A 26760-nucleotide genomic window follows, 5' to 3' on the forward strand; every position below is an offset into this window, starting at 1 on the left:
ATTCCCGTGTCCATTCCCATTCCCATTCTCGTTCCCATTCCCATTCCCCTTCCCATTCCCGTGTCCGTTCCCATTCCCGTTCCCGTTTCCATTCCCATGTCCATTCCCATTCCCGTTTCCATTCCCATTCCCGTTCCCGTGTCCATTCCCATTCCCGTTCCCGTGTCCATTCCCATGTCCATTCCCATTCCCGTTCCCATTCCCGTTCCCGTTCCCATTCCCGTTCCTGTGTCCATTCCCATTCCCGTTCCCGTGTCCATTCCCATGTCCATTCCCATTCCCGTTTCCATTCCCATTCCCGTTCCCGTGTCCATTCCCATTCCCGTTCCCGTGTCCATTCCCATGTCCATTCCCATTCCCGTTCCCGTTCCCACTCCCGTTCCCATTCCCGTTCCCGTGTCCATTCCCATGTCCATTCCCATTCCCATTCCCGTTCCCATTCCCGTTCCCATGTCCATTCCCATTCCCGTTCCCGTTCCCACTCCCGTTCCCATTCCCGTTCCCGTTCCCACTCCCGTTCCCATTGCCGTGCCCGTGTCCGTGCCCGGGGCCGAGCCGGTGCCGGCGGAGCGGGGGCAGCGCGCAGGCGCAGCGCTCGCGGCTCCTCAAGGTGTTGGCGGCGCGGCCGAAGATGGCGACAGACTGAGGGCGATGGGGCCGGGAGGAGGCGGCGGCGGCGGCGGGCGCGGCGCGGCCCCGGCCCCGCGCCGGGGCAAGCGGAAAGCCGAGTGAGGGCGGCCGGGGCATGCCCGGGGCCGGGGCCGGGGCGGGCGGCGCGGCGCGGCGGGGGCGGCGCGGGCATGGCGGCGGCGCGGGGCAGGTGACAGCGGCGGCAGCGCGGCGCTGCCCGCCGGCCGCCCGCGCGCCCGGGGCATGATCCGCGGCGCCTGGATGTCCCCCCGCGGGGGCGCCGCCGGCGGGGCCGTGTGCTGCGCGCCGCGCCGCAGCGACAAGCCGGTGGCCGACCCCGAGCGGGCGCAGAAATGGCGCCTCTCGCTCGCCTCGCTCCTCTTCTTCACCGTGCTCCTCTCCGACCATCTGTGGCTCTGCGCCGGGGCCAAGCTGCGCGCGCGGGAGCGGCCGCGGGGCCGCGGGCCGCGGGCGCTGCTGGCGGCCGAGCCGGCGGGCGGCAGCTGCGAGGCCCTGCTGGGCAACCTGAGCCGCGGCCCCGGCGGGCCCTGCCCCGCCGCCCGCGGGGACCTGGACTCGGCGTGCGCCCGGCTGCTCGCCCCGCAGCGCCCGCGGGCCCCCGGCGCGCCCCTGCGCTCGCCCCCCGCCGCCGCCGCCGCCGCCGCCGCGCCCTTCTTCGCCTCGCCCTCCTCCAAGAGGACCTTCCTGCAGGCTTACTTCAGGAACTTCAACCTCTCCTTTTGTGATACTTACACGATCTGGGACCTGCTGCGGGAGATGGCCGGCCCGGACGGCCTGGACTGCAGCCTGGACAACCTGATGGTGGACCTGGTGGTGGCGGCGGCCGGGGCGCTGGGCGGGGAGGCCTGTAGCAGCTGTGTCCAGGCGTACCAGCGGCTGGACCAACACGCTCAGGAAAAATACGAGGAGTTCGACCTCTTGCTGGAGAAGTACTTGCAATCGGAAGAGTACTCGGTCAGATCCTGCCTGACAGACTGCAAGGTAGGACGGGGCATCCCGGGGTCCCCAGGGCAGCCTGGGTGAGCTGAGCTGAGCCACAGGGGGCTCGGTTGTGTGGGGGTACCACAGCCCTCCTGCCCGCAGGCTGGGGTCTCCCTCTGCCCCCCGAGCCCCTCCCGGCAGCGGTGGTCCAGTGCCCTCAGTCTGGAGCCTTCAGGGAGGCTGGGATGGGGTGGTGGGAGCAAGAAAGCAAAGCAGGGCTTGGCCTGAATGAGCACTCACACATCACACCTGTCCACGCACAGGCAGCTCCTGGCACCTCACTCCCAACACCCCACTCTCAACACTGCGCTCCTGACACTCCACTCCCAACATCCCAATCCTGGCACCCCGCTCCCTGCCAGCCTCACCCACAGCCCTTTACGTGGGCACAGGTTCCACCCAGGTTCCACACATTGCCCGGGCTGGGGCAGGCATGGTGCCTCTCACTGCTGCCTCAGGCCTGCTGCTGCTCCTGGGACAGCCCAGGGCTCTGCCTGGCTGTCTTTAGATAAGTGGTGACCTGAGATGAACTGTGGTGCTGGGGCCCTTTCCCCTTATACAGCAGTTGTTTTCCAGCTTTTCTACCCCTTCTCCCCAGGGAGCCGGGCTGGGGATGCTGGGATGTGCCTCCCCCCCTTGGTGTTCCCCCTTTGGGATTCCCCCCAGTGTCACTGACCATCCCCAGCCCTGGGGCACTCTCCATATTCCAAAAGTGGATAGGTTGGTTGTCTCCCCCAGCACCAGTGGGACCGAGCTCTGCACCGTGCCACCTCTCCCAAATGAGAGTCGTGGTTGGGTCTCCATAGGAGCCCCCAGTGTGGTTCTGCTGGATGCTCCCATCCTTTTCTGGGAGCCCTGATTCCACCAATCCCCACCTGCTCTGAGTTGCCTGACTCACCTGTGTGCATTCCCTTTGGGAAGCAGAATGGTCTCGATAATTAAATCTGCTTCCCTTTCTTGGAGCCACGTCTTAGGGTGTGTGACAGCATTGTCCCCACAGGGACAGTGGTAGAGCTTCCCCCCAGTGACTGGACGGAGCTTGGCCACTGCTCTTCTGGGACAGGAGTTGTGAGGTGGCAGCATGGGCAGCGCTTGGTGTGACGTTCATGCCTTGGGAAAGGGTGGGAGCAGCACCAGGACACAGTGCTGGCGACACCGAGGTGTGTCTTTCACCAAGGGCACGGCGGTGAGATCCCGGCCGCCGCTCCAGGGTCTCTTTTGCGAGGAGCTGGGTTTGGACAGGAGCGAGAGCTGCCGCTCTGGGCCCGTGCCAGGCCAGGTAATTGCAATCTGCTTGCCCAAATTCTCCCTGCGGTTTCCGAGGGATGTAGTACTCAGCCTGCTCCGAGTGGTTTGGTCCCGCTGCTCTGCTTCCACGGGGAGTTCAGAGCTGTCCATTGTGCTGCTCCTGCTCCCGGGGGCCCAGCAGGAGCAGTGTCTCCCTGTGCTGTGTCTGGTAGAGCAGAGACACCCCGGCTTCAGGCTTAGCTTCCATCTCTGCCGAGTACTGCGAGAGACCCAGAGAGAGAAGCGAACAGAGATCAGAAAATAATCATTACCTCTGGGTCTTGGGCATGGAGATGTTCCCATGGACTCCAAAGTAGGTAGAAACAAATCCGTGCTCAGATGAGTCTTCATTAAGTGTCCCTGGTCTTAACATCCTTGATGGGAAAGCGGGAAATGAGCTTGGGAGATACAGAACTGGAGGCAGTGGCAGGACTCGTACCTCCAAACTGGCTCCATGTCACGTTGGTACATCCCGAGAGCATCTGAGAGCACCAGCTCTGCATTCCACAGGCGGCACTTGGGAAGCAACAGGAGGCATGAGCAGCAGGGCCAGCCTGTGCATGCTCACCTGAGCCACCTGTGGGGAAATTTCCATGAGGGTGCCTGAGTCTGCAGGCTCCAACTGGAGCCCTTGGAGCTCCCGTGTGTTTCAGTCTCTTGTGCAAATCAGGCTTCTTATCTTAAGGCCGTTCACTGCGTATTTAGGTGCCTTACTCCAGCCTTTCACACCCACGAGTCTCAACCTTTCCCTCTCGGTGGCTGTTCTCCATCTGTGAAACAAGGCTAATGCCAAACTCATCCAGCCTTATGCTGATGAGCGAGTTTTGGCCTGATTTCCAGTCCTCTGGACTTCAGCAGGGCCTGCAGTTACTCGTTGCCTTGGAAAAAATGTGGCTGGCGGGATTTTTGAAGCAGCCTGAGTTTGTAATTCCCATCCAGATGCTGGATAATACCCACTCCTGAGGGATGGCAGAGGTACAGCTTGATGGTGACATCTGAGAGCAAATGACAGCAAAATAGGAGATGGTGGAGGAAAACAGAGTGGCAGGGGCAGCTCGGCCAGTGGGAGAGGCTCCTGCAGAGCCCTCCCAGCGGGACTCTGGCTGCAGGAGCCCTGGAGCTGGGGAAACAGGATTTAAAGGGTATTTCTGGGGCGTAGGACTGTGGGAGCAGGGCTGTGTACAGGGTGTTAGTGCTGCTTCCCATTTGCATCCTTCCCATCCCATAACAGCAGCTGGAAAATTGAAAGTAGGGAAGCACAGGAGCTCCAGGTCACCTGCACACAGCTTCCCTCTGCAGAGCCACATATCCCTCTGGAATTTTGTTCCAAAGAAGTGTGGCTCAATAAACAGCACACAGGGAGCTCTGTGGCAGCCGAACCATTCCAAGGATTTTGGCTCTTTATTCCATCTCATTTAAAACAACAGCAACCACAAAAGCCCCACCGGAGCTGCCAGTTCCATCCCGTGGCAGCAGGTCTGACCCCAAGTTACAAACTTGGAACTGGGTGAGTCTTGCGGGTTGATTTCAGGAGATACATCATTCCCTGTTAATAAATCATCCCAAGGGCTGTGCCCAGGTTTGGTGTGGGAAAGACAGGTGCTGCTGGGAGGGGAAATGGCATCCTGAACATCCGAATCCTGGATCCATCTGTGCCCAGAGCTTGGGGAAGGCTGGGTCAGAATCTCCCTGGGAAATAGAAATCCTGTGAAATGGTGGGGTCTGTGTGTAATTCAACTGCTGAGATTACTCATTGCTGTAATGCTCTCCCAGGCCTTTTTATTTTCTGCTTGGAGATCATTCCCGGGCAGATCCCACTTTCTGCAAACGTTGTTATTCCTGTGCAGCACCGTCAACTTCCAAATCACACTCTGGAAATGTTTTACTTGTTACTCCTACAACTAACACCAGAAATCCCAGTGGCTGAGAGACAGTGAACTGTGAAGGAACATTTCTGGAGTTTATTGTTTGTTTGCATTTCCCATTTGGTGGGATTTCGGGGGGTCTGTCTCTCCTGGGGACATTGTGGGCAGGGCTCTGGCACCCTGCGGACAGGATGGAGAGGGGGAGGCGGGTCCCCGAGGTCCATCCATCTTCTCAAATACGTTTCACCTCTTGCAGTGAAGATGTGAGTGCCAGCTGCTGGGTCATGGTGCTAGTTAGGGGTGATGTGGGAGTGGGGACACATTGGAGCATCCCCAAAAGGGCTTGAGGAGGTGATGGCCTGGGGATGTGGATGTTGGAGATGGATGTGCCTTGGGAAATGTGGGGCAGCAGCAGCACACAAGCTGTTGGTTCAGGCTTTGCAGGACTTCGTGCAGGGAGAAATCCCTGTCCCTGCAAAGCAATGCCCTGTGGGATGGTTAAGGCTGGTTTATGCCTTTTTTCCACATTTCCAAGGAGGGAAAGAGCGGCGTTGCTCCAGCTCAGCTCCCAGATGAGAGCTTTGCTCCTGCAGAGGCAGAGCTGTGCATTCTGGCTCCTGCCCCAGCAGCCGCCATGGACAGCGCTCCCAAAGTGCCCCCTCCCTCTGGTCCGGGGGCAAATCAAGATCTATGGGACAAAGCCTGCTGAATTAAGGACTCATTAGGCTGCAAGAAACAAAGCTGTGGAGAGAGAAGGGCTGACAGGCAGGAGCTGCAGGCCGAGGCTGGCAGCAGAGCTGGGCAGGCCGGGCTGGACAGGACCTGTAGCATCTCAGATTTTATTAGATTACCAGGTTTCTCCGTGCGCGGGCCCCTGGCTGTTGGATCCCGCTGTGCCCCGGGCAGACCTGCTTCTGCACCTCTGGTTTCCCTGGCACCTCCTGGGGAGCCTGGCAGAGCAGGATTTCACTCCCAAGGATTTGCCGGTGTTTCCCTGTGGTGGGCGGGCAGATGGTGCGGTGAGAGATGGGGGCTGGTTCCTGCTGTGGCATCGTGCCTGGCACAGCCCCTACCGAGCAAGGAGCAAATCCATGATGCCTGGGTTCAGCACCCTCCAGGGTCCCGTTTTCTGGCTCTTGTCTAGCCAGGAATAGCATCAGCAATCAGCGTCTCTGTGGAGCATCCCTCCCTCCGGAGCATCCTCTGGAAACACAAGCCTGCTGGGGTGGGAGCTTTGGGAGTACCATGTCTTGGGGTTATCCCAGAGCCAGGAACGCCTCTTGGGGGAACCAAAGCAGCATTTTACCTTCACAGAAGCAGCTCAGGTTGGGCTGGGCTTATCCAAAATGCTGCTCAACCTGGTGCACTCTGGCTCTGAGCCTGGATGGCTCCTTGCACGGAGGGAAGGTCCCTTGAGACCCACAGTAAAAGTGGTTTAACCAAAATCTTGTGCTTTTTTGGGGGGTTACATTAATATTGAGGCTTCCAGAGAATCCACTGATGGGTGACTGCAAAGCTGCACCTTGGACCCGGTCCCCTCTGCAGCATTTGCTGCTCCAGGAGCAGCAGCACCCAGGAGGGGAGAGGCTGTTCGCACACACCTCTCAGCTCCAGAGCTGCACCTGCAGGTTCTCCCCCAGCACAAGCCTGGCCGTTGAGGTGGAGCTTTACTGGCATTTCATGAGGTGAAAAAAGGTTCCCGAGTAAATTCCAAAGTAATTCCAGCAGATCAGCGCAGTCATTTGGCAGCTTGAGCAAGTGCAGCACAGGCATGGGCTTAGCCGAGTGTGTGGCTCTACATCACCCACCCCTTCCATGGGAGCAAAGGGAGTCATTTTCAGCGCTGAACAAAGGTGGGATTAAACTGTATAAAGAATTTGGGCCTGTGGGGTTCAGGGTGCAAGTGCTGTGGCTGTAGCCTCTGGCACGGCCCGGTTCTGGTGCCTTGTGTCAGGTGTCTCTTCAGTGCTGGAAAACAAAGATCAAAGCTTGGAAAACAGAAGAACCAAAAACTGAACGGATGGAAGGAGTTTGCTCTGTAGTAAAGAAAGTGTTGGAGTGTCAGAAACGCTCCAGCAGTGCCTGGGATGTGTGGCAGTGCTGCCAACTGGGTGGGAAGGAGATGCTGAGCCAGCGCTTGGACAGTTCTGGGTTTTGTTTGGGGTTGAGACATCTCAAGGACTGGACCCACACAAGTTCTGTGGGATGAACCAGTTTGGTGTGGAGGTCAGAGTGTGAATGGGCGGATTTATTGCTGATTTGGGTGGTGTTTGGCTCCCTGCTTTGCAGTTGTTGTCCATCAGTCCATGTTGTCTGTCGGTCCTCATCCCTTCCCGTTTGTGGTGCTTCAGGGAAAACCCAGAATTTTCCCAAGGCAGCAGCAGGTCTCTGTGCAGCAACAGGCAGGTTGGCAAATGGTGCAGGGATGAGCGTGAGGGAGGGTGAGATCCATCTCCGTCAAACTGTCACTGAGTAGCGACAAGTGATGGTGGTGCCTGTTCCTGCTCCCGTGTGCTCCCGGCTGTGCTGCTGCTGCCTGTGCCAGATGGAAACCTGTGTTCTCCTGGGAGCATGGTGGGCATGGGGGCTTCACCAGCGAGGTGGAACGAGCTCCTTGGAGGAGGCTCAGCAGCTGGCAATGCCTTTTGGAAAGTATCCAGCTGGTCCTGCTGGGTGTGGGCAGGCTCTGGGAGTCGGAGCTCAGCAGTGTCCATGACGGCATCGACAAAACGTGTGACCCAGGAAAATAACACAGCTCCCTGGTCCCCCTTGCTGTGCACATCCGTTGCCACGCTGCTTTTCGGCCCAGGTAACGATATGTGCTGTCCCCACACACAGAGGGATGTGCTGGTGCTGACTGCCAGCCGTCCCCACAGCCCGGCACTGCCAGGAGAGAGGAGGCAGAAACCCCCCACAGAGGGCACTGAGAGGGGGAAGAGGATGCGCTGAACCCATGACATCACTGGGCCTGCCCTCGCAAAGGGCTTCACATGGTCCCTCCCTGGGGACAGGATTCTTTTTCATTGGGAAAGGAGCCTTTCGTGCCCAGCAAGGATTGATCACACATGGCCTGGCCTGACCCTGGTACTGCTGGGCAGTCCCAAGGACCACACACAGAGGAGTCTCATCAAAACATGCCACAGCCCCAGGCCTGCCTCCCCAGATGCCCCACAGGGCTTTTCCTCTGCTGCCTGGTTCCAGAGCTGCCTGCCAGGGTGGGAGGCAGCAGAGGCAGGAGATACCTGGCTGCCAGGGGCTATTCCTGCTGTCACCAGGATGCCATTAGGATGCGACTCATGCCTGGCTTCACGCAGGAGCTTGGCTCCGCTGTCGTTTGAAGGGCAATGACTCAGGGACAGCAAATCTGTGAATGAGGCACAGAGGCTGCCTGGGCAAGAAGTAGCCATCTGTCCACGCTGCCTCCAGCCCCGGCTCCTGCGGGCAGAGCCGGCAGCTGCCTGTGCAGCTGCTCGGCTGGTTCGGCCTCACTCCTCTTCCCCGCTCCGCTTTTGCTCCTGGCATCTCCTCGGGGACTCTCCCATCCATGCTCCTGAAGTGTCCCAGGGAGGAGCAATGCTGGCAGCATGGGCTCCCCCAGATGCTGCTGATGTGGCCACTGCGTTGAAAAAGCAGCATGAAACGGTCTCACCTGGCGAGGTTTTGGCTTTCCAGAGCCTTGCCTGTGTCAGCATCCTGGTGCTTCTGGTCCTGGCTGGAGAAGGAAATGCCACCTGCCCTGCTCATCCCCTCGGGAGTAAAAGATACACGTGTTTGACATCTTATCCCTTCACAGCAGTTCTGCAGCGCTGCTGGTGAGTGGAGGCTGTGGAGGGGCAGGAGGGTGAAGGCAGAGCTGGAGAAGGGGGACTGGAAGTGGCTGGGATGGGGGCTCTCCTGGTGAGGACTGTGCCAGAGCCTGTGTTGCCCAGAACGGGGAGCCTGGTGCACCCTGTGCCCACAGGCACTGCGTTGTACCAATCCCACTGCTGGTGGTCATGGAGGGAGAGGAGACAAGCGCAGATTGTCTCGTAATTTTCTGAACAGACTCAGTTTGAGAAGGGTTGACTAGCGTGGAGAGAGAAAGAGCTCTGGTTTTGTGTTTAACGTAATAGGAGTGCCAAGTTCAACCCCCTCCAGACTGGGTCTCTCCCTGACCTGCTCCTGGTGTTCAGTGTCATTTTCCGTGGAGCTGGATGTGGGGGGGGGCAGCGTTGGCTGGCGAGGCAGCATCCGCAGGAGTCTCTGCATGTGGGGGTTTTCCTGCCGTGGTGTGTTACTTGTTTGCCAGCATTCCTTGCTCTCCTGTTCAAATGAGACATCAGGGAGCACCGGCAGCTGCCAGGATGGCGGACTGGCTCAGAGCATGGGGCAGCTCTCCAGACACTCCTTGCTCATGGGAATGCAGGGAAAGCACTTCCAGTCTGCGAAGGATAATGAAGCTTCCCACTGTGCTTTGGAATTCATGTCTCTCTGTGTTAGTGCTTCCAAAGATTCTGACCCCTCTGCTCACCTCTGTGCCCTGTGACTCGTTACTTCTCTCCTGCACCCGTTTGCCATGTGGGTGACAGTGCCAGGCAGGCATTCCCAAGGCTCTGTGTGCCAGCTGTCTCCAAGGGTCTGGCAGGCAGCAGTGGCTGGGAGATCCCCAGGGTCAGCTCCCAAGACTTGCCCATATCCTGGCTCCAGGCCTGGGAGTGGAAGGCAGAATGGGCAGGGATGGCACAGGGGACCGAGCCTGGAGAGGAGAGGAAGAGGAGCAGAGAGCCCCAGCCTGTCCTGGGCTTGCTCTAGGGGAGAGCAGCAGGAATGGGGTTTCCCTGCAGGAGCACATCCCTTGGGGCTTGCTGCCTGAGGAGTGATGCCAGCCAGCAGCATCTGCCTGTTGCTCACCACTGAGACTGAGGGTTATCCTGGGGTTTTCCTCCCCTGGAAGGGACTGGGAGATTCCTGCAAGTGATGTTCAGCCAGGGATAGAAAACAGAGGTTCAGCTCTCAGGTCTGACAGGAACCATGTCCAGTTCTGTGTCTCCATCAGTAGGAGCTGCCAGGAGTGGTGATAAGCATCTAGAAATCATCTTTTCCTGCATTTAAGGGACCTCTGGGCACAAGTTTAGGTGGCTGCAAGGACCTGTTACACTTAGCAGCCCCAGCACTGATGTGAGAAACTGTGTGACACTCTCTGACTGTGGGAATTGCCCAGGAGCTGGGATGCTTCTGTTTCCCTGCTGTTGGCTGCATGAGGGAGCTGGGACAGGCCAGATCCTGCTGCTCACCCCTTCCGTGGGGTGCACAATATGGCATGAGGGTCCATGTTCCTCCTGCTGCCTGTCCCATTCCCACTCGTGCCAAGTGGTTCCATGTGGGATGCCTCACTCGAGTGAGAACAAGTGGCTCCTGGCAGAGCACAGGATCGGGCCCTTCCATGTGCATGGGTGTGAGGCAGCCCTGCCATGAGACCCCTGGCTGGGCTGGGCACTCTCACCCTTCTCAAAATGATGTTCCAACCTCAGCACTTCCTTGGAAGGTGGATGAGCAGAGAAACTTCTTGCTCGCCCCCATCAGCTGGTGGGTAATTTATGGCTCGTGGCACTGAAGTGTCTCGCCTTTATTTTTTTATATCCTATCTAATGTAACAGGATGTTCTCATTATCTGCATAAATGTTTAATCCACTTTTGAATCCTGCTAAGCTCCTGGCTGCGGCAGTATCTAATGGGAGTGAATTCCTCAAGCCAGGCTAATGGATTGCAGGGACCTCACTTTCCCTCTGTCCCAGCTCAGTCCTCTTCAACTTCATAGGGGTCTTTAATTACTTTTTAGTTAGTTGGGCTGATAGGGTGGGCTGCTAACTAACCCACTGGTTACCTGCAGCCTCACCAGGACCTGGCAGGTGAGGGATGGGTACAAGATGGAGCTGATGGAGCGAGTCCAGAGGAGGCCACAGAGATGCTCCCAGGGCTGGAGCCCCTCTGCTCTGGAGCCAGGCTGGGAGAGCTGGGAGTGTTCACCTGGAGAAGGGAAGGCTCCAGAGAGACCCGAGAGCCCCTTCCAGTGCCTAAAGAGGCTCCAGGAGAGCTGGAGAGGGACATGGGACAAGGGTCTGGAGGAACAAGACAAGGGGGAATATCTTCCCACTGCCACAGGGCAGGGTTAGATGGGATATTGGGAAGAAATTCTTTACTAAGGGAGTGGTGAGGCCCTGGAACTGGAGGATTGACCTCCTGACAACCCTGGGACACCTCTGCCTTTGGGCCATGGCCATGCAGTGTCACAGGGGAGACAGGACACCTCCTCCAGATGCCAAGGAGAACTGCTCACTCCCTGGCCACTGGCTGTCTGTCCCAGTCTCCTGGTGTCCATCCCCTTCCCACACAAAGCTTCACACTCCCATCTGGCCTCCCCTTCCCAGCAAGCTGCTCTTCTCCTCTAAAGCCCAGCCAAGACCCTTCTTGAAAGGAGAGCACAAAGCAGCAGCCTGGAGTTACTGCTGCCCCTCGCTTGGCATGGGAATGCTGATCCCTCCGGCCTCGCTGTGCTCCCAGGCTGCTGTGAATTAGGTGGATCTCGGGACAGGGACTGTCTGCTGCTGGGGGCTGCCAGCAGTGCCCACGGGCAGCCCACCATGGCTGGGCCACAGTGTCCCAGACACCGCCAGGGAAATCCCAGGGCAAGGAGAGGGGACACACAGACCTAGAGTGTGGGAAGGGAGGGAATGAACTGCCATCAGGAATGCCGGGATGAGAGCTGGGGTCTGTGTGCAGCTGCGAGCACAGCACTGCCACCCCGTCCTCCTCCTCCTTGGACAAAGGATGTGTCTGTCCCAAATTGGAGTTTAATGATGAAACAGAAATATGTAATGGGAATTGTAATGTTTTCTAGCAGTGACATGGTACCAAAAGCCTCCTGCAGCAGGCTGGGATCTACGGGAGCAGTCAGGCAGGACTGGGGGCTGCACCACAGGGATAATCTGCATCCACATCCCATTGGCTGCAGAGCCACCATAGCCAGGCTGCACTGGGCTGGGAGGGAAGGGACTGCAGACACTGCTGGGCAAGGAAATGGGGTGACCTGGGACAGCACAGAGACAGGTACTGGCTGTGGAAAGCAGGAGGGTCTGGCAGTGGTCACTGCCTTCCCATTCATCCAGCTGGGCATTAATTAGTGAGATTAATCAATAGACACAGGCACAGCCATGCTGGGATGCCACGTGTCCTGTGCCCTCAGCACAGGCCCGACTGCAGAGGGCCATCCGGTGAATCCCACTGTTCCAGGGAATGCTTCCTGCTCTGGTACAACCACAGTCACAGGTTATTCCTCCTGGGTTTGTTCCAAGGGAAGCATGGCATCTGCTGGGATGAGACCAGGCTTTTCCCTGGCCTCTGCAGTCCTCGGTGCTGTGAGCATATGAGCGAAGCAGTGGGGCTGTAACTGTGGTGTCTGTCCCCTGGGAGCATTCCCAGGGCTGGGAGCTGGCACTGCCACCCCTGCCTGGGGCTGCCCCAGCCCAGCGCCTGTGGGTGCTGATGGTGTGCGTCCGGTCACAGAGACAGGTTGAGATGCTGGTTCTTCCATCCTTTCCCACTCCAGTTCTTCCCAAGGTGTATGTCGAGCTCCCTGACATTGTGACGTGTGACAGAAGGGTTACCTGGGCATTGAGTGTGTCAGGTGTGGGGGTGTCACACTTTAAAGCTGTTCTCTCTTAGTTTGGAACAATGAGCACTTGGGGTGTTGTGTGTCTCAAACTGGGTTTGAGCAGCTTGGAGGGAGGAATTTTGGGCTTTTCCCTCTAAAAGAAGGAGCATTTGGACAGTGTCCTTAATCCAAGAACTGGCATTTAAAGCTAAAATGGTAAAAAATATTGGGTGCTTCAGAAATCACTGAGGTGGTGAGTGGGTACCTCTGACGAGTTGCTTCCAGGTAATTTGGGAGTGACTTCATCAGTGAGGTCACAGGACATGGGTCTGGACCTGGAATGTGGGTGGGAAGCACTGGCTTGGGAGTTCAGAGGGGATCCCACTGCCCAGGACTCTCCCTGAGGACGAGCCTGGTCAGTGCTGGACCCGGCACATGCCCCCTGTGCCCGTTGTGCCCTGGCACGGTGTGCGACAGGTGGGAACCCACTGGTGCCACGGGATGGCTGGGAGAGAATTTCGGGGAAAACCAGCCCTGGAGAGGGGTGGGCTGCAGGGTAGCGGAGAGCCCAGCATGGGCACATGCCAGCTGGCTCTGGTGGGCAAGCAGGATGCCAGTCCAACAACTCCGTGTGTAGTTTCCAGCAGTGTTTGAGGAATACCCATGCTGCCAAGCGACCGGTGTTCCCAGCAGCGCCGTTCCCAGCACCCCACGGCCCGTGTGCATCCAGCTCCATTCCCAGCCAGCCCCCCTCCCTGTCCCAGCCGTTCCTGCTGGCAGTGTCGTGGCCGTGCCCTCACCACCACCCCTCCGTGCCCCCCGGTGCCGGGTACAATGGGCAGAGGCGCCCGGCCCGCGCCTCCCCTGGGTGGGAAACGGAGGATCTGCGGCTCCAGCGCTGTCAGCACCAGGCCAAAGTCAACTTTATATTAAAAAAAATAAGTCCAAACAATACAAACCCCGTAATCGCGCACAGTTGTTGGCTTTTGGGGTTGGGGTTGGGGTTTTTCTCCCCCCCTTCCAAACCAGAGCATGTGACTGTGACAAGGCAGGGATAACACAGCTCCAGAACTATCAAAGAAGTTACCAAAAATCCAGCTGTTCCAGAGATGATGATGGAACAGCCCATAGCAAGGAGAATTTTTAAAAAAATGAAGAAAAAAAAGCTGTTTTAAAGCTCCGCATTGTTCGTGCCCAAGTTGCAGGCAGCAGTAATTGAATACAGTGGTAATTGGACATTGAAGCTTGTGTTTGTGACTCCTCCTGGCCAGCCCTGGACCTCAGCATTCCCTTAATCCTCTGCCATCCAAAGGAGCTCTTCTTTCCCCCCCCCAGCCTGTCCTGCTTCCCGCGCTGCATCCTGATGTGCCAGAGCTTGGAGAGCTGCCCGAGCGGCTCATTAGCAGGACTCATTTCCCTGTGTCCAAGATTAATGAGGCACAGCCACTCCAGATGCTCATCTCAGGCCAGGATGGAAATGTGAGTCCCGGGAACTGCTCTGGGAGGGGAGGGGGCTGCTCCCAGCTGGTGGTCTGGTGGGGATAGGCAAGGATTTCTCCTCTCATCCCACCTGGAAGCTGGGAATGAGTGAACGAGATCTGAGCATGTCCTCAAAGAGGAAAAGGAAGGAGAGTCATGATGGAAGAGCCCAGCTTCCAGAGTGATCCAAAGCCTCAGGCCCAAGCACTCTCCCAGGTCTCCTTCCAGGGTTATTTTGTAGGTGAGAGCTCCCTGCTTCCCTCTCTGTCCTCCTCCCACTCCAGTCTGCAAATCACCCTTCCAGAGAAGTGGAATTTGGGCTGGGAATGCTGCCCTAGCCCCTGCCTGTAATTAAGGAGAAGAGTTTGTTACCACTGGGCCATCAGCAGGATTTTCCTTGGGGAAACTTCCCAAGCATTGATTCCTGCTCATATGGGACAACAGTTTGCTGTGTTAATTACAGCTGGTGTTCCCAGGGAGCATCCAAACTATCCCAAGCACTGCATCCTCTGCAAAGGTGTTGCATCCTGAGGATGCTGCTCCATCCCTGCTCCTTTGTTGTCCCAAAATTTAGCTGGGATGGTTCAACAGACAATGCCAGTTTTTGCAACATATTGGCAGCAACTAGACTGGCCCTGAAGTGGCCAAATTACTTTAAGAATTAGTATATTATTTTGTGCAGACATAATAAGGACACAGAAAGACTCTGGAAAAGCTGTTTGATGGGGAATGCTATCCAGGAGGCAGGGGGAAGAGAGCAGGCAGGAAGGAGCTCCATTTGGCACAGAATTCCCTGTGAAAGGGCCATTCCTCTGACTGCTGCTTCCAGATCCTGCTGGAAGTGCAAGCAGACAAGTAGCTTAATTAGCTATTGGAAATCCAGTTCATGTTGTATCTTTTTAATGTCTTTTATGATGAGGTATTTCATCCCACCTGCAAAATTCTGATGCAGACAAATAGCCTGTCCTCTTCCTCCTCCTCCTCTTCCTCCCTTATAAATTGGGTGTCTGAAGTTGGCTCCTTTCCTGGGCAGCAAAACTCCGTGTGCTTTCTTGGAGCCATCCAGCCAGTCCTCTGAGCTAAAAATGCAGGAAGAGGGCACCAAAATGGAGCTATTTGGAGTTCAGGTTACTTACATTTACTTGGCCAGTCTGGAGATCTGCCAAAAGCAAAACCAGAAAGAATGGAAGGAACACCAACCGTGAAGAATCCATAGAGGGCAAGGATGGAAAACAGGGAGCTTTCCTTGTTGATCTAAGCAGGAAATAAATTTCCTCCTGTCCTAAATTCTCACATGTCCTTTATAATAAGGTAAAGCAGGATGTGTGGGGTAAGCTCAGAGATACCAGAAGCTTGAGCATCCCAGGGAATTTGCTTGTGGCTGGTGACAGGATCTCTGCGGATGCATGATGGGAGGATGGCCGGGGTCTCCTGGAGATCTGCCCTCATCAGCGTGATCCCAGTGGAGTGGGGCAGGCTGTTGGACCAGCAGGTCTTTGCTGTCTCTATTTGTGAGCAGTTTCCATCCTGCAGAGCTGTGGGAATTCCTGCTGCAACATCCAGAGGATCCGCAGCCCAGCCTGGCAAGGGCTGACTGGGACCAGGGCTCCGGTGCTTCCCTGTGGGGAGGTGGGTGCACTGGAAAGGAAAGGGGAAAGGGAAGTAGTTTCTGGATGAGCACACCTCCTCTGCCCTCTCCGGTGGTATCACCAGCTCCTTGCAGCCTCTCACTCCGCGTTCCCATTAAATTCCTGGGAATATCCTTTTCTGTGACCTCAACCCTCTGCCAGACTTCCCTGATGGGAATCAACAAAAAAATTTTGTATGGAAAACATGCAGATCCATGCAGAGTCTGCTTGTGCAAGCTGTGTTTCCTCAGGAGAGCGGGATGAGCCTGAGCTCCATCCTGCCAGGCTCTGGGAATCTCTGATTCCAGCTGCCCTTTCCACCTGTGGGTCACTGAGCCCAAATCTGGAGCTGGGACAGCCCCAGTGACACCCACAGTCTCTGCTAGAGAATCCAGTGTAGCATCCCTCCTTACCAGGCTGCACGTGTCCCCAGGTGGGAGCTGTGGATGTGACTGGGATCTGGGAAGCAGCGTGGGAGAGAGTTGGAGCTGGGAGGGAGACGGGCAGGAAATGCCGTGAGTAAATCAGCCGAGCTCGCCTGAGTCATGACTAACGGGGAGCGTGATACGTCTGCAAATATTAGAAATGTGTAAACAGAGAGGAGGGAGAGGGATGGTGTCTGGAATGATTGAAGGGAGTGAACTTTTGGATGGAAAAATGTAGGTCAAGTATGAAGGAAAACTTGTAGGCAGCGAGATAAGTGCTGTAAAACAACCTCCTTGGGAAACACGAGGAAGTCCCACTGGTGGAGATGTTTATCCTAAGCCAGACAAGGCCTGGAAAACAGGCTAAGCTGGAGGGATGGACTTGGGGTGTCTGTCCCAGATGGGGCTGGGCGTAGGGATGCAGATCCAGAGCTTGAAATATTCCCTCCCACTTGTGTCCTCACACTCTGGTTCCTTCTCTGGAGCCGTTCCACTGTGTCCCAGTAATTAACATCCAATGGGACAGGGAGCAGAAGCAGGACCACAGCTGTGTTGCCACATCCCAGAGGAAAACCCTGGCCATGGGGATTGGGACTGCTCTGAAATGCTCACTCCGTGGATCATGTCCTGCTTCCCATTAAACTTTCTGTGATGAAAGTTTCACCAAAACTAACACGCTTCCGTGAAAACTCTGGTTTTCATGATTTGGCATTTTCCAGGGGAAAAAAGAAACTAAAATAACTTGCCGAGAATTTCCCAACCGGCTTTAATCCTGAGACACCACCATGATCCAAACAAATGATGATAAGGATCTATGGAAAACATGGGGAAACAAAGAATTGATGGTTTCAAAGCCTCCAGAAAATGAAAATGCCACTGAAAAGAGGAGCACGGGGTTTCTCCAAGCACGCCGAGGAGGGAAGCTCATTCCCTTTGAATCACGGGGAGTCCTTTCCAGCTGGTTTCAAAGGAAGTTGGATGTGGTCATGGAATGACCCTAGTGCTGTCACTGGTGCCCAGATGTGTTCTTAGATGAGCTGGAAGCACCAAGGAGGGGGTGCCCTTCCCAGGGGTGCCGTGGCTTTCTTGCAGCCTGAGGAATGATGCTCACCGGGAGAAACAGGAGCTCTCCCTCCCTCCCTGCTGCAGCCAGTGGAGACAAACAGCTTCCACCCGTGCCTGATACTGGGGAGATGAGGGGGATTCAGGCAAAGCCATCTGGGCTGTGCTCGAGCACACACAGGATGGAAGGGAAGAGGGAAACCAGGGACCAGACAGGCTAGAGAGGCAGGGGATGTGGCACAGCCTTGCAGTCACAGGTGAACCCCCAGGTTGCTCTTCCATATGGAAATGTTGCCAGGCACAACCTGAAGCATCAGGAAGGTGAGAGGAGCACACAGGGACATCTGTACCGCTGTTTGGTACATTCCAGAGTCAGAACATCCCTGTAGAATGAGTGGGTTCCAAAAGAAATGGCACAGCAGGAAGTTCCACATATCTGGGAACTGAGAATCTCCCCCATGGCCAGGTGGGGAAGGTGAGGAAAATGTTATTTGGTGGCAGAGAGAGAGGCAGCAGGTCTTGAGGTGCAGCGGCTGCGTGTGCTGCATCCCAGCAGTGCCAGCTGCTTCTGGCCAGCAGCCTTTCCAGCAGGAAATTTCCAGGAAAGACCAGCCCACGGTCTGTTTTGCTGTCCCATGTCCCACATCCAGAGCTGATGGGGACCAAAGCACTTTAGAGGAAGGGAGAACCTCCTCCTGCCCGGGGGAGCAGCGGGGTGTCTCAGGGAGGAGGAAGGTGCTCTGGGACAGGCGATAAGCAGTGTTGGAACCTTTGTATGATGGATTGAGGTCTTGGGTCACTGGTGTTGGCAGAGTCTGTCCCGGTGCCTGTCTGCAGGGGACATTACTCCATGTGGTAATTAGCTTTATTTCTGTGGTGGATTTAGCCAGAGAGATGAGTTCCACCTTCCTGATAGTTGAGTGAGTTGTTTTAATCAATCAGTGTTCAATAAGTGACCCCGATGGCCTGGCAGACATTTCTCACGGGGCCTGGGAGTTTTGCCTTCCCCTTTCACCCCGTGTCTCTGTGAGGCTTCAGCAACCCCAGCTCGGGGAGGTGACAGTCCCTCTTGATGGCTTCCCCTAGGCTGTCTACAAGGCCTGGCTGTGCTCCGAGTACTTCAACGTGACCCAACAACAGTGCCGACAGCGGATCCCATGCAAGCAATACTGCCTGGAGGTGCAGACCAGGTGCCCCTTTGTGTTACCGGACAATGACGAGCTGATCTATGGAGGTTTGCCTGGCTTCATCTGTACGGGTAAGGAGGTCTGGGAGCGGGGCACAGGGCGGGTCACAAGCCACATGCTGGGTTTGGGAGGCTTGGGGCAGAGTGGAAGGAAGTGCAGTGTGGAAACACATGGCCTGATGCTGAAACAGGGCCATCCTGGGGGTGCAGCGGGAGGGGTTAATGGGGATACAGCGACATCTTAACATGGGAAGTGAAAGTCCTTCCTCTGATTGAAAGCTAAAGCATGTAAGGGGCTGGAGGTGATTGATTAAAGCAGGGCTGGGACATTGAACCACTATGAACAGGATTTGGGGAGCCCTGAGCACTCCTTGCTCATCTGTGCAGGCTCACAGTTGCTGGGGGCCAGTCCTGGGGGGTCTCTGGGTGTCGTGGTTCTCAGGTTCTGCCCACCCCGCAGCACCTGGCTTGCTCCCTCCACAGCCCCGTCCTCAGTCTCCCACTGACCGCCTCCTCCTCCCCCTCTTCCTCCCTGTAGGGCTGCTGGAGAACCAGCTGCCCGACGAGGAGGCCAAGTGCTGCGAGGTGCAATGGGACTCCTGCGACCACCCCCCAGACAGCAACGACAACACATCCCCCAAATCCACGGCGTCAGAGTCACTCCATTTCCACCGCCACGACCCCCACGTCCATCACCAGCAGCAGAACCACTACCATCTCTACCACCACCACCAGTACCACCAGTACCACCAGCCCCGCTCCCCGTCCTTGCTGCCGGTCTCCGCAGGGTCTCGCCTCGGCAGCAGCAGGATCAGACTGTGCGTGCTGGTCCTGATGCTTCTCCACACCATGGTGTCCTTCTCGAGCGTGCACGGTGGCGGCGGCGCGGCCGGGGGGCTTGGCCTGGAGGCCCTGCCCGCCCTGGAGGAGAGCGTGGCACGGGACGAGTGACACGGAGGGCAGGGCCGACCTCCACTGAGAATGCCAGATCTTTTTCCACTAAGGGGGGCACATGCTATTCCTCCAATGGGAGGCACGGGATTGGGGGTGACGCACACACACCCCCCAAGAGCTGCTCGCGCGGGGCATCCCCGTGATGAAGAGTCTCTAACGCGCACAGGGCTGCGGGACCCGGCGCTGAGAAGGGTTCGGTCAGTGGCAGCGGGGCAGGGACGGCATGAGGGTGGGGGGATGGAGGGCAGGGGGTCCCTTGGGAAGGAGGGTCCCCGTGGGACTGCTGAGTGTCTCCCTGGCTGCTGCCGCGAGTGCCTTGGGCGCCCGCGCCTTCCCCGCCCGCGCCGTGCCAGGGTTTGGTGGGTGGCCCAGCCCTTGTTCCTTTTCTCCTCGGTCTGAGAATCCCAAGGGAGCAGGAGGAGGGGCAGCACCTCCTGGCACAGCCTTGCCCCTCCACTCCTGTCCCAGGGAAAACTCGCCAATTCAAGGCAGAACCACCCTCGTGGGGCGCAGCATCCTCGGTGTGGCATTGCCCTCGCTGAGGGGATTTGGGGCAGCAGTGGGATGCTGTGACACTTCACTGTGGCACCACTCGGGGTTGGTCTCATTGCATCCCAGCCTGCTCCTCCAGCCTTGCCTTTCCTGCTCCTCTGTGCAAGGAGGTGGAGAGGGAGGAGGCCCAGAGCAGGAGGGATATCCCCAGCATTCCACATCCCACTTTGCCAAGTGTCCTGATGATTTGGTGTAACCTTTTTTGTTGTCCTTTTTGGCTGGTTTCTGTGAGGAGTTAGGGAGATGTGACTCCAGCAGCACAGGCTAAGGGAGGGAGTAACAGTTGGATGCAGGGCATCCCAAAGGCATCCTTCCATGCTTCCCAGCTACAAATCATCGACTGGATGGCAGGAGGACTGGGCAAAAGGGCTGGAGAAACCTGGTTTGTAGAGAGAGTCTCCCACACAAAAAAAGAGACACTAACAAAGCCCAGCTGGGGAGGAGAGTTTTTGTGAATACTTCTTATCCATGGATACCCCCAGATCAGGAAATTTCTGGGAACCCAGCTGGGACAGCTGGACTCAGCTGGTCAAGGTGCTGGCTGGTGCAGTCTCATTCAACTCACTTGGGGTGTTTTTAACCTGAGCTCAGTGTATCCAGGGATTCAGCCCCAAACAGACATCAGATCCCTAGGATCTGATCCCCAGATCATTTCCTAGGAAATTCCCAATGCTCCACCCACCCACCAGAGCTGTTCCCAGTGTGCACGCTGTGAGGTGGTGCCTGGGGAATGGCACTGCCCCTCTGGGCTGGGCACCAGGGACCAGGGTTTGTCCTGGGGTGGGCAGGGAAGAAGGAGGGGGCATTTTAGCATGAGGTCATGGTTTGGATGTGGACCTGCTTTTTGCTCCAAGAAGAGGTGGGATGCTCCCTCTCTTTCCAGGCTGGCTCTTGATGGGGAAACTACAGCCCTGGGTGGATCACTGCAGCCCGGCTGGGAGGCAGGAGTGGAGCAGGAGGAATGTCCTGCTGCATCTCAAACCAATCCCAAATATCTGCAAGGGTCTGAGAAGTCCCAGTGTTGAGGACTGTAGGAATTTTGTGGTTTCTGGTTCGTTGAGTTGAAGCAAAACCAAGCAGAGCCCCATGAGCAAAGCTACTTCCTGCCCGGCTGGAAGAAGGAAGTACCGGGCATCTCGTGGGAAGGACAGGTTTCCTGATGTTTCCAGCCCATTTCCAGACCAAAGAGGCTCTGAGAAGCAGCTGAATGTTTGATTCCTGCTTTGGCTTGAATCTCAGAGCTTTGGGGTGATGTTTACACGCTACCAGTTGCCTGTTAACCAAAGTCCTGCAGAGACGAGGCCTGTGATCCCGCTATCCCGTGGTTCTGGGGGTGGGAGAGGTGATGCTTATGGAAGATGTAGAGTGTTTCCCGAACAGATTCCTTTGCTGTTGCTATCCAGAAAAGGTAGGATGATTCTCACTTTACTGCTCCTCATGGCATCCTTATATTTTCAGCCTAGTTTACACCGATCTGAGAACTTGGACATGGAGCAGTTCCACGAAGAGGGATCCGAGCCCTCAGATTGCCGTGAGCAGTGTCCTGTGGAGCTGCTCTGTCGAGGAGCAAAAGCTCCCAGGCAGGCCAGGGGAGGGAGCACAGCCCCATCCCTGCCTCCAGACAGCCGCATCCTGGAGGAAATTAGATTTCTCATGTCCTGCCAAGAGTTAAGCTGATTCCAGGCGCCTCTCTCGGAGATAGGCTCCGTCCAATCTCAGAGCGACTCGTGTGGAGAGAGAACAGCCCCGTGTGGTGTGTCAGAGTGGCCCTGAGTCACTGGCCCTGCTCGCTGTGTGCTGGGACACTGAGCAGCGCCGGGAGGGTGGGGTGGCCCCGGCTCGGTCCCTGCACCACGTCCAGATGCCAGATCTGGCCCAGGGACTATCCCGAGGGAGGTGTGTCCTTCTCCCTGCCCCTTCTCCCCTGTGCCCTGCTGGCGATGGAGCGTCCGGCTGGGCTTGGGGGCTTCTAGGGGCACCGAGGTTTGGTGATGGGGATTTGGGTTTCCCAGAGAAGCTGTGGCTGCCCCATCCCTGGAAGTGTTCAGGTTGGAGCAAGCTGAGATAGTGGAAGGTGTCCCTGCCTATGGCAGGGAGTGGAACAAGATGAGCTTTAAGGTCCCTTCCAACCGAACCATTCTATGATTACATGATTTCCACAGGGCTACAGGAGTGAGGTCCAATATCCCAAGTTATCATCAGGGGGCTGGCAGGGTTTTGCTGGGATAACCTGGGAGCTGTGAGAAATGTCTTCCCCTTCCCTAATGTGAGCTGAAGGCTTCACCTCGGGAGGCCGGGAGCACGCGCTGCATCCCAGGGAGTCGGAGAGCGGAGCCGGTTCTGCACTGGGGTGCTTGTGGTGGTTACTGGGGGGATGTTCAGCCCCATCTGCCGGGCAAGGGACTCTGCAGGGCAGAGTAGGAGAAAAATATGTAGGAGACCGACATATTTTCCAGGCAGTGGCTCCCAGGAGGTGTTCCCACAGGGGTGAGGTACCGTGGGTGGGCAGCGGGAGCGCGCGGGATGCAGAGCCTGGGCTGGGGCTTTACCTTGTGCGACTGGGAGGAAAGTGCTGAGTCTTCACAGAGTGAGGCTTTGGAAGGAGATCTTTTATTTAGTGAGTCTGGGCTGCTGTCAATAAGTTCTGTGGTTTTAGGGCACCATATGCTGTATTCAACACTTTGCCAATCTCCTTAAACGAATCCAGACGAGGCTGTTCCCGGAGCAGGCCAGAGCAGCTGGAAGCGGTGTATGGAGCCCGTCGGATAAAAATCCTCCCTTTGCTCTGACATTACAGCCTTCCTAATCCTCCATCCCTGATCGCTCTGTCTTTGCTCCACAAGAGAACGGCCCAGAGAGCAGACGGTGACTTTGTCTCACTTCATCCCACCGGCATTATGTTTATTACAATAGGAGGGGATAAAAAGGGAATGTGCCTGGATAAGGAGGGAATGTGCCTGGCTAAGCAGGGAATGGGGTTCTTTGCCCTGTGCATGCAGGTACACTTCACCCCAAGCCTGATGTCTGCCAGACCAGGAGCCATTGCAGAGCCACATTCCCACAGCCACCTTGAAAAGCCCCAGGTCTGAATGCATTTATCCCACCAGGAATTTAACACCAAGGGGCTTTCTTCTTTTCATCCAGTGATCCTATCTCTTCTCCTTTAAGAAGGTGCCCCACATTGGGATTAAGATGTAACACTCAACCTTTCTTTCAGTGGATAAACTTCTCCTGCTGGGAGAAAACTCCCAGGGGGAAGCAGTGATTCCTCCCTGGTGAAGGGGCTTCTCATCCCTGGGGAGCTGAGGGATGATGATGTCCCTGCAGGATCCAGGTGTGGGCAGGGCTGCAGGAGCAAAAGGAGCCGGGTCCTGCCCGGCCACATCATTATTCCCGGGTTTTGCACTTTCATGTCGCTGCCAGTTGTACAAATTAATTAAAAATAACTGAAGAAAAATCCCAAAGAAAGGCCCCGATTCCTCTGGGAAAGATTAATCATTAGTTGAGCCTTTTTCTTATGAAAATACAGATCCGTGGTAGCCCCAGGCAAAAGATTCCCAGGGAGAGCCCTCACCATTCGTGCTCCGAGTGAGGGAAATCGCTTTGAAAGCATCTGACAACTAAAGCAGAACATGTTGAGTAACTTGGCAACACTCAGAAAACATCTTGAAATGGTTTTTGTTCAACACATTTTGCTTTGCTTCAATAGGAGATGTCAGGGCAGTTCATTCACTGCCACTCAGGACTGCGGGCGATGCCGGGAGACACTCCTGCCTTTGGGAAGGGAAAATCCCTGATATCTGCTGCTCCTGGGGCAGGATCTGCTGGAGCGATGCCATGGAGCTTCCCTTGCTGAGCTCTGCAGGTCCCTCCTGTTCTTCTGGTGGCACCAAGCGTGGAGGTTTGGTGATGGATATTTGGGTTTCCCAGAGAAGCTGTGGCTGCCCCATCCTTGGAAGTGCTCAAGGCCAGGTTGGACAGGGCTTGGAGCAGCCTGGGGTAGTGGAAGCTGCCCCTGCTCATGGCAGGGGTTGGAACTAGATGGTCTTGAAGGTCCGTTCCAACCCAAACCTTTCTGTGATTCCATGATTTCCACAGAGCCGCGTGGTGAGGTTCAATACCCCAAGTTACCTTCAGCTTCTGATTCATCCTAATCCCATACCCTGGAAAGGAATTGGGAGAGACAAAGTCGGGACAGAAACATTCTTGGATTCTGCCAGAATGTGATGGGACAGGGAATTTTGTGTATCAGCTTTGTGTGCTGCCCTGGGGCTTCCCATCCCTGGGGGTTAAATCTCTCTTAAATTATTCTGGAAAAGTTGGGAAGGGCCATGTCCGGTGTTCAGGTTGGATGTTAATGGTCTGCTTCAGGCCATCAAAGCTCATGGGCATCCCAGCTGGAAGTACCAACATCACACAACCCCAAACTCACCCCTTTTCCCCCCAAAAGGAGCCTACTTAGAGCTCCCAGATCAGAGCAGCTCAGGGGTTGCACAGCTCCAACCACAAGTCCATTCCAAGGAATTGAGGGGTTTTGGCAGCAATTTTTGGGTATTCTTGGTCCAGCTGACTCTTTAGGTGATCTTCCAGCCTGCACTGGGAGGGAGGAAGGGAGCAGAGGGAATGCTGTGGTGGAGGATAAACCATCTTTAATTAAGGATCATTAAAAAAAATTAACTTGTAATAGTTGTTGGGGTTTTATCAAAGCTCTCAGCCCCTCTCACAGGCCTGGGCAGGAGATGGATGAGTTCTTGAGCCCCGTCCCTCCATCTTTCCTTGCACTGCATCTCCAGGTCTTGTGTTCCAGACAAGGCTAGGAGCAGTTTCCAGCCTCGTTAGCATTTTAGGATGATCCTTTTTCAGCCCAGAAAGTCAACAGCTTTGCTTGTTATAAACTGAAACTCAACAAAAAGACCCAAGAATTAAGTTTGGCTTATGAAATTTGGGTTTGGTTTTGCCATTTTTAAATGTATTTGGGAACTGGACGTGCCCGAGTTGCAAAACAAAAAGACATTTTGAGCCAGACAGTGATTTTTTTATTTTGAAACTTGTCAAAACAAGCCAGATTGATCATTATGACCGATTTTTTTTTTCTTTTTTTGCAAATTGAGAAATGCATCCAGAACAGGCCTTTCCCACAAAACCTTTCATTTTCCAAAAAGAAAACGAAGAAAAAAAATCAATCACACTTTTTCTGCTCACACAGTTGGAACAGGCGGCAGCGGATTGGGAGAGAATAGCAATTTGTAAGGAATTCCAACCAGCTCTCCCTAAAATAGCATCCAGCCAGTTTCTCCAGGGCAGGAGGCTCAGTGGCTCCATGGTGGGAACAGGCTGGAGCAAGGCCTGGCTGACCAGGGCAGCTCCAGGCTGGGATAACACCTTGGGAATGCAGGGACACCTCCCCTGTGGGAATCAGAGGTGCTTCTGCCTGGGAGGAATTCCTGGGAATCCCCAGCCATCCCTCTGATGGATGTTTAGTTTGGTTTTCTGTTCCAAACCAAACTGAATCCAGCTTCTCCGAGCCTCCGGTGCTCGGACATCGTTACGAGATGCCTTCAAAAGGGAGACGCTCCCATCTGTGCCTGGGAGTGTGAACTGGGAAGAAATTCCACATGTGGGTCCTTGAGGAAGCAGACTCCATGGTTCAAGGAGGGATGTGTTCAGGGAGAGCATGACAAGCCCCCAAATCCCTGCCCGTGTGCCCTTCTCCCTCTGGAATGCGGGTCCGGCAGCCGGGCTGGGGCTCCCTGCCCGGGCTGGGGGTGCTGGGGGGCACAAGGGCACCTCGGGGGCACCTCGTGGGGATCTTGTGGGGACCCGACCCCGGCTGTGCCCGCGTGTGCCCAGGCTGCTCGTGACCGAACCCTTCTCAAGTGCTTGTGCCATGTCGGTGGTGACAGAGCTCAGACCGACCACAAGGTCCTTTTCCAGTGCGTGGTGGTGAAACTCGAACCAACATACTGCTGAAGTCAAAATATTCTTTCTAATCCCCCTGCCCGGTTTCTCTTTCTTTCCAGCTTTCCTCCTCCGCCTCCCGACCCTCCCTCTCTGTTCCCACCCCCCTTCTGTTTCTCTTTCTCCCCTCTGTCATAAGAAAGTGACTGTGTCCTCGAGGGGACAGTTTTCTTATGCCATTTTATACACTGTGCTTCATGTTTAGAACTTTTTTGCACTAGTTCCTATTACATTTATTTTCCAAACTGGTTTGACAAAAAACAAACAAAAAAAACCCAACAAAAACACAATCCCATGCTATAATTCAGTTGTATTAAAATATTATCCTACTACTCTCTGTGTTCAATAGTCTCTGTACCTGTAATGCTTTCAGTTCTGTTGTATTTTGGGGCCGAGGTTTTCTCTGCTCCTTGTTTAACCCAGTAAAGAAATAAAATGTTAAGAATTGATGATAAACTTCCTCCTCCCTGTCTCTGGTGTTGTTTGGGCCACGAGGGTCCCACTGGGACGGGCTCCCCCAGAACCTGCCCTGAACCCCTTCCGCTGTCCTACGGGTGTTGTTTTCCTGCCAAATCCAACGGCAGAGGCGGGATGGAGGGACAATAACCCTGCCTTAACTGAATTTGATTTCGTAACCTTTCTTTATATTCTTTTGTTTCTTGCCTTCACATTTCTTGCCACGGGGCTCACCTCAGAACAATAGGGGCGAAGGCTGTCACCAAGAGATTCATCAGAGAATAATGACTCAACCAGGGTATCCAAATTTTGCCCAGCTGAAGTCCACACCCACATATAATCTGGAATTAATTCATCTGGACAACAGATCTCGGCGTGGAACAGAGCGAGGATACTGCGCTCCAAATTGAGCGCTGCTGCCAGGCTGCAAAGGCCACGGGACACAGCTCTGCAGTTACACTTGGGTTGGTCCTGCCCCGACCTGGAAATCCTGTTTGGAAAGAACACGAGGAAAAGGGGATGAAATTGGATGGGAATAGAAATAACGTTTAAAAAAGCAGACTGGTGCAGGAGGCAAACTGGGGGGGAGGCACCGGCTGTGCTGGAAAACCAGCGGAGTGGGAGGTGCAGGAGGGGGGATTTGGGC

The 26760-nt window shown here is 55.7% G+C and overlaps 1 protein-coding gene across 1 annotated transcript; it reads left to right on the forward strand.

Annotated features, from left to right (window-relative positions):
- Positions 1–849: 849 nt before the first annotated feature.
- On the forward strand, positions 850–26114 carry NALF2 (NALCN channel auxiliary factor 2). The gene is made up of 3 exons (XM_064669530.1): positions 850–1632; positions 18095–18266; positions 18733–26114. Exons 1-3 carry the CDS (start codon positions 874–876, stop codon positions 19143–19145), a joined length of 1344 nt encoding a protein of 447 aa, XP_064525600.1. The 5' UTR covers positions 850–873; the 3' UTR covers positions 19146–26114.
- The last annotated feature ends 646 nt before the right edge of the window (positions 26115–26760 follow it).

Source organism: Pseudopipra pipra, chromosome 13 (assembly GCF_036250125.1).
Source record: "Pseudopipra pipra isolate bDixPip1 chromosome 13, bDixPip1.hap1, whole genome shotgun sequence".
Lineage (NCBI taxonomy): Eukaryota > Metazoa > Chordata > Aves > Passeriformes > Pipridae > Pseudopipra > Pseudopipra pipra.

Bases quoted from the DNA above. Each gene is read 5' to 3' on its own strand.
- NALF2 (XM_064669530.1), top strand. From the start codon at position 874: ATGATCCGCGGCGCCTGGATGTCCCCCCGCGGGGGCGCCGCCGGCGGG. The intron at 1,633-18,094 runs GTAGGACGGGGC...GGCTTCCCCTAG, and splicing joins CCTGCCTGACAGACTGCAAG to GCTGTCTACAAGGCCTGGCT. The intron at 18,267-18,732 runs GTAAGGAGGTCT...TCCTCCCTGTAG, and splicing joins GCCTGGCTTCATCTGTACGG to GGCTGCTGGAGAACCAGCTG.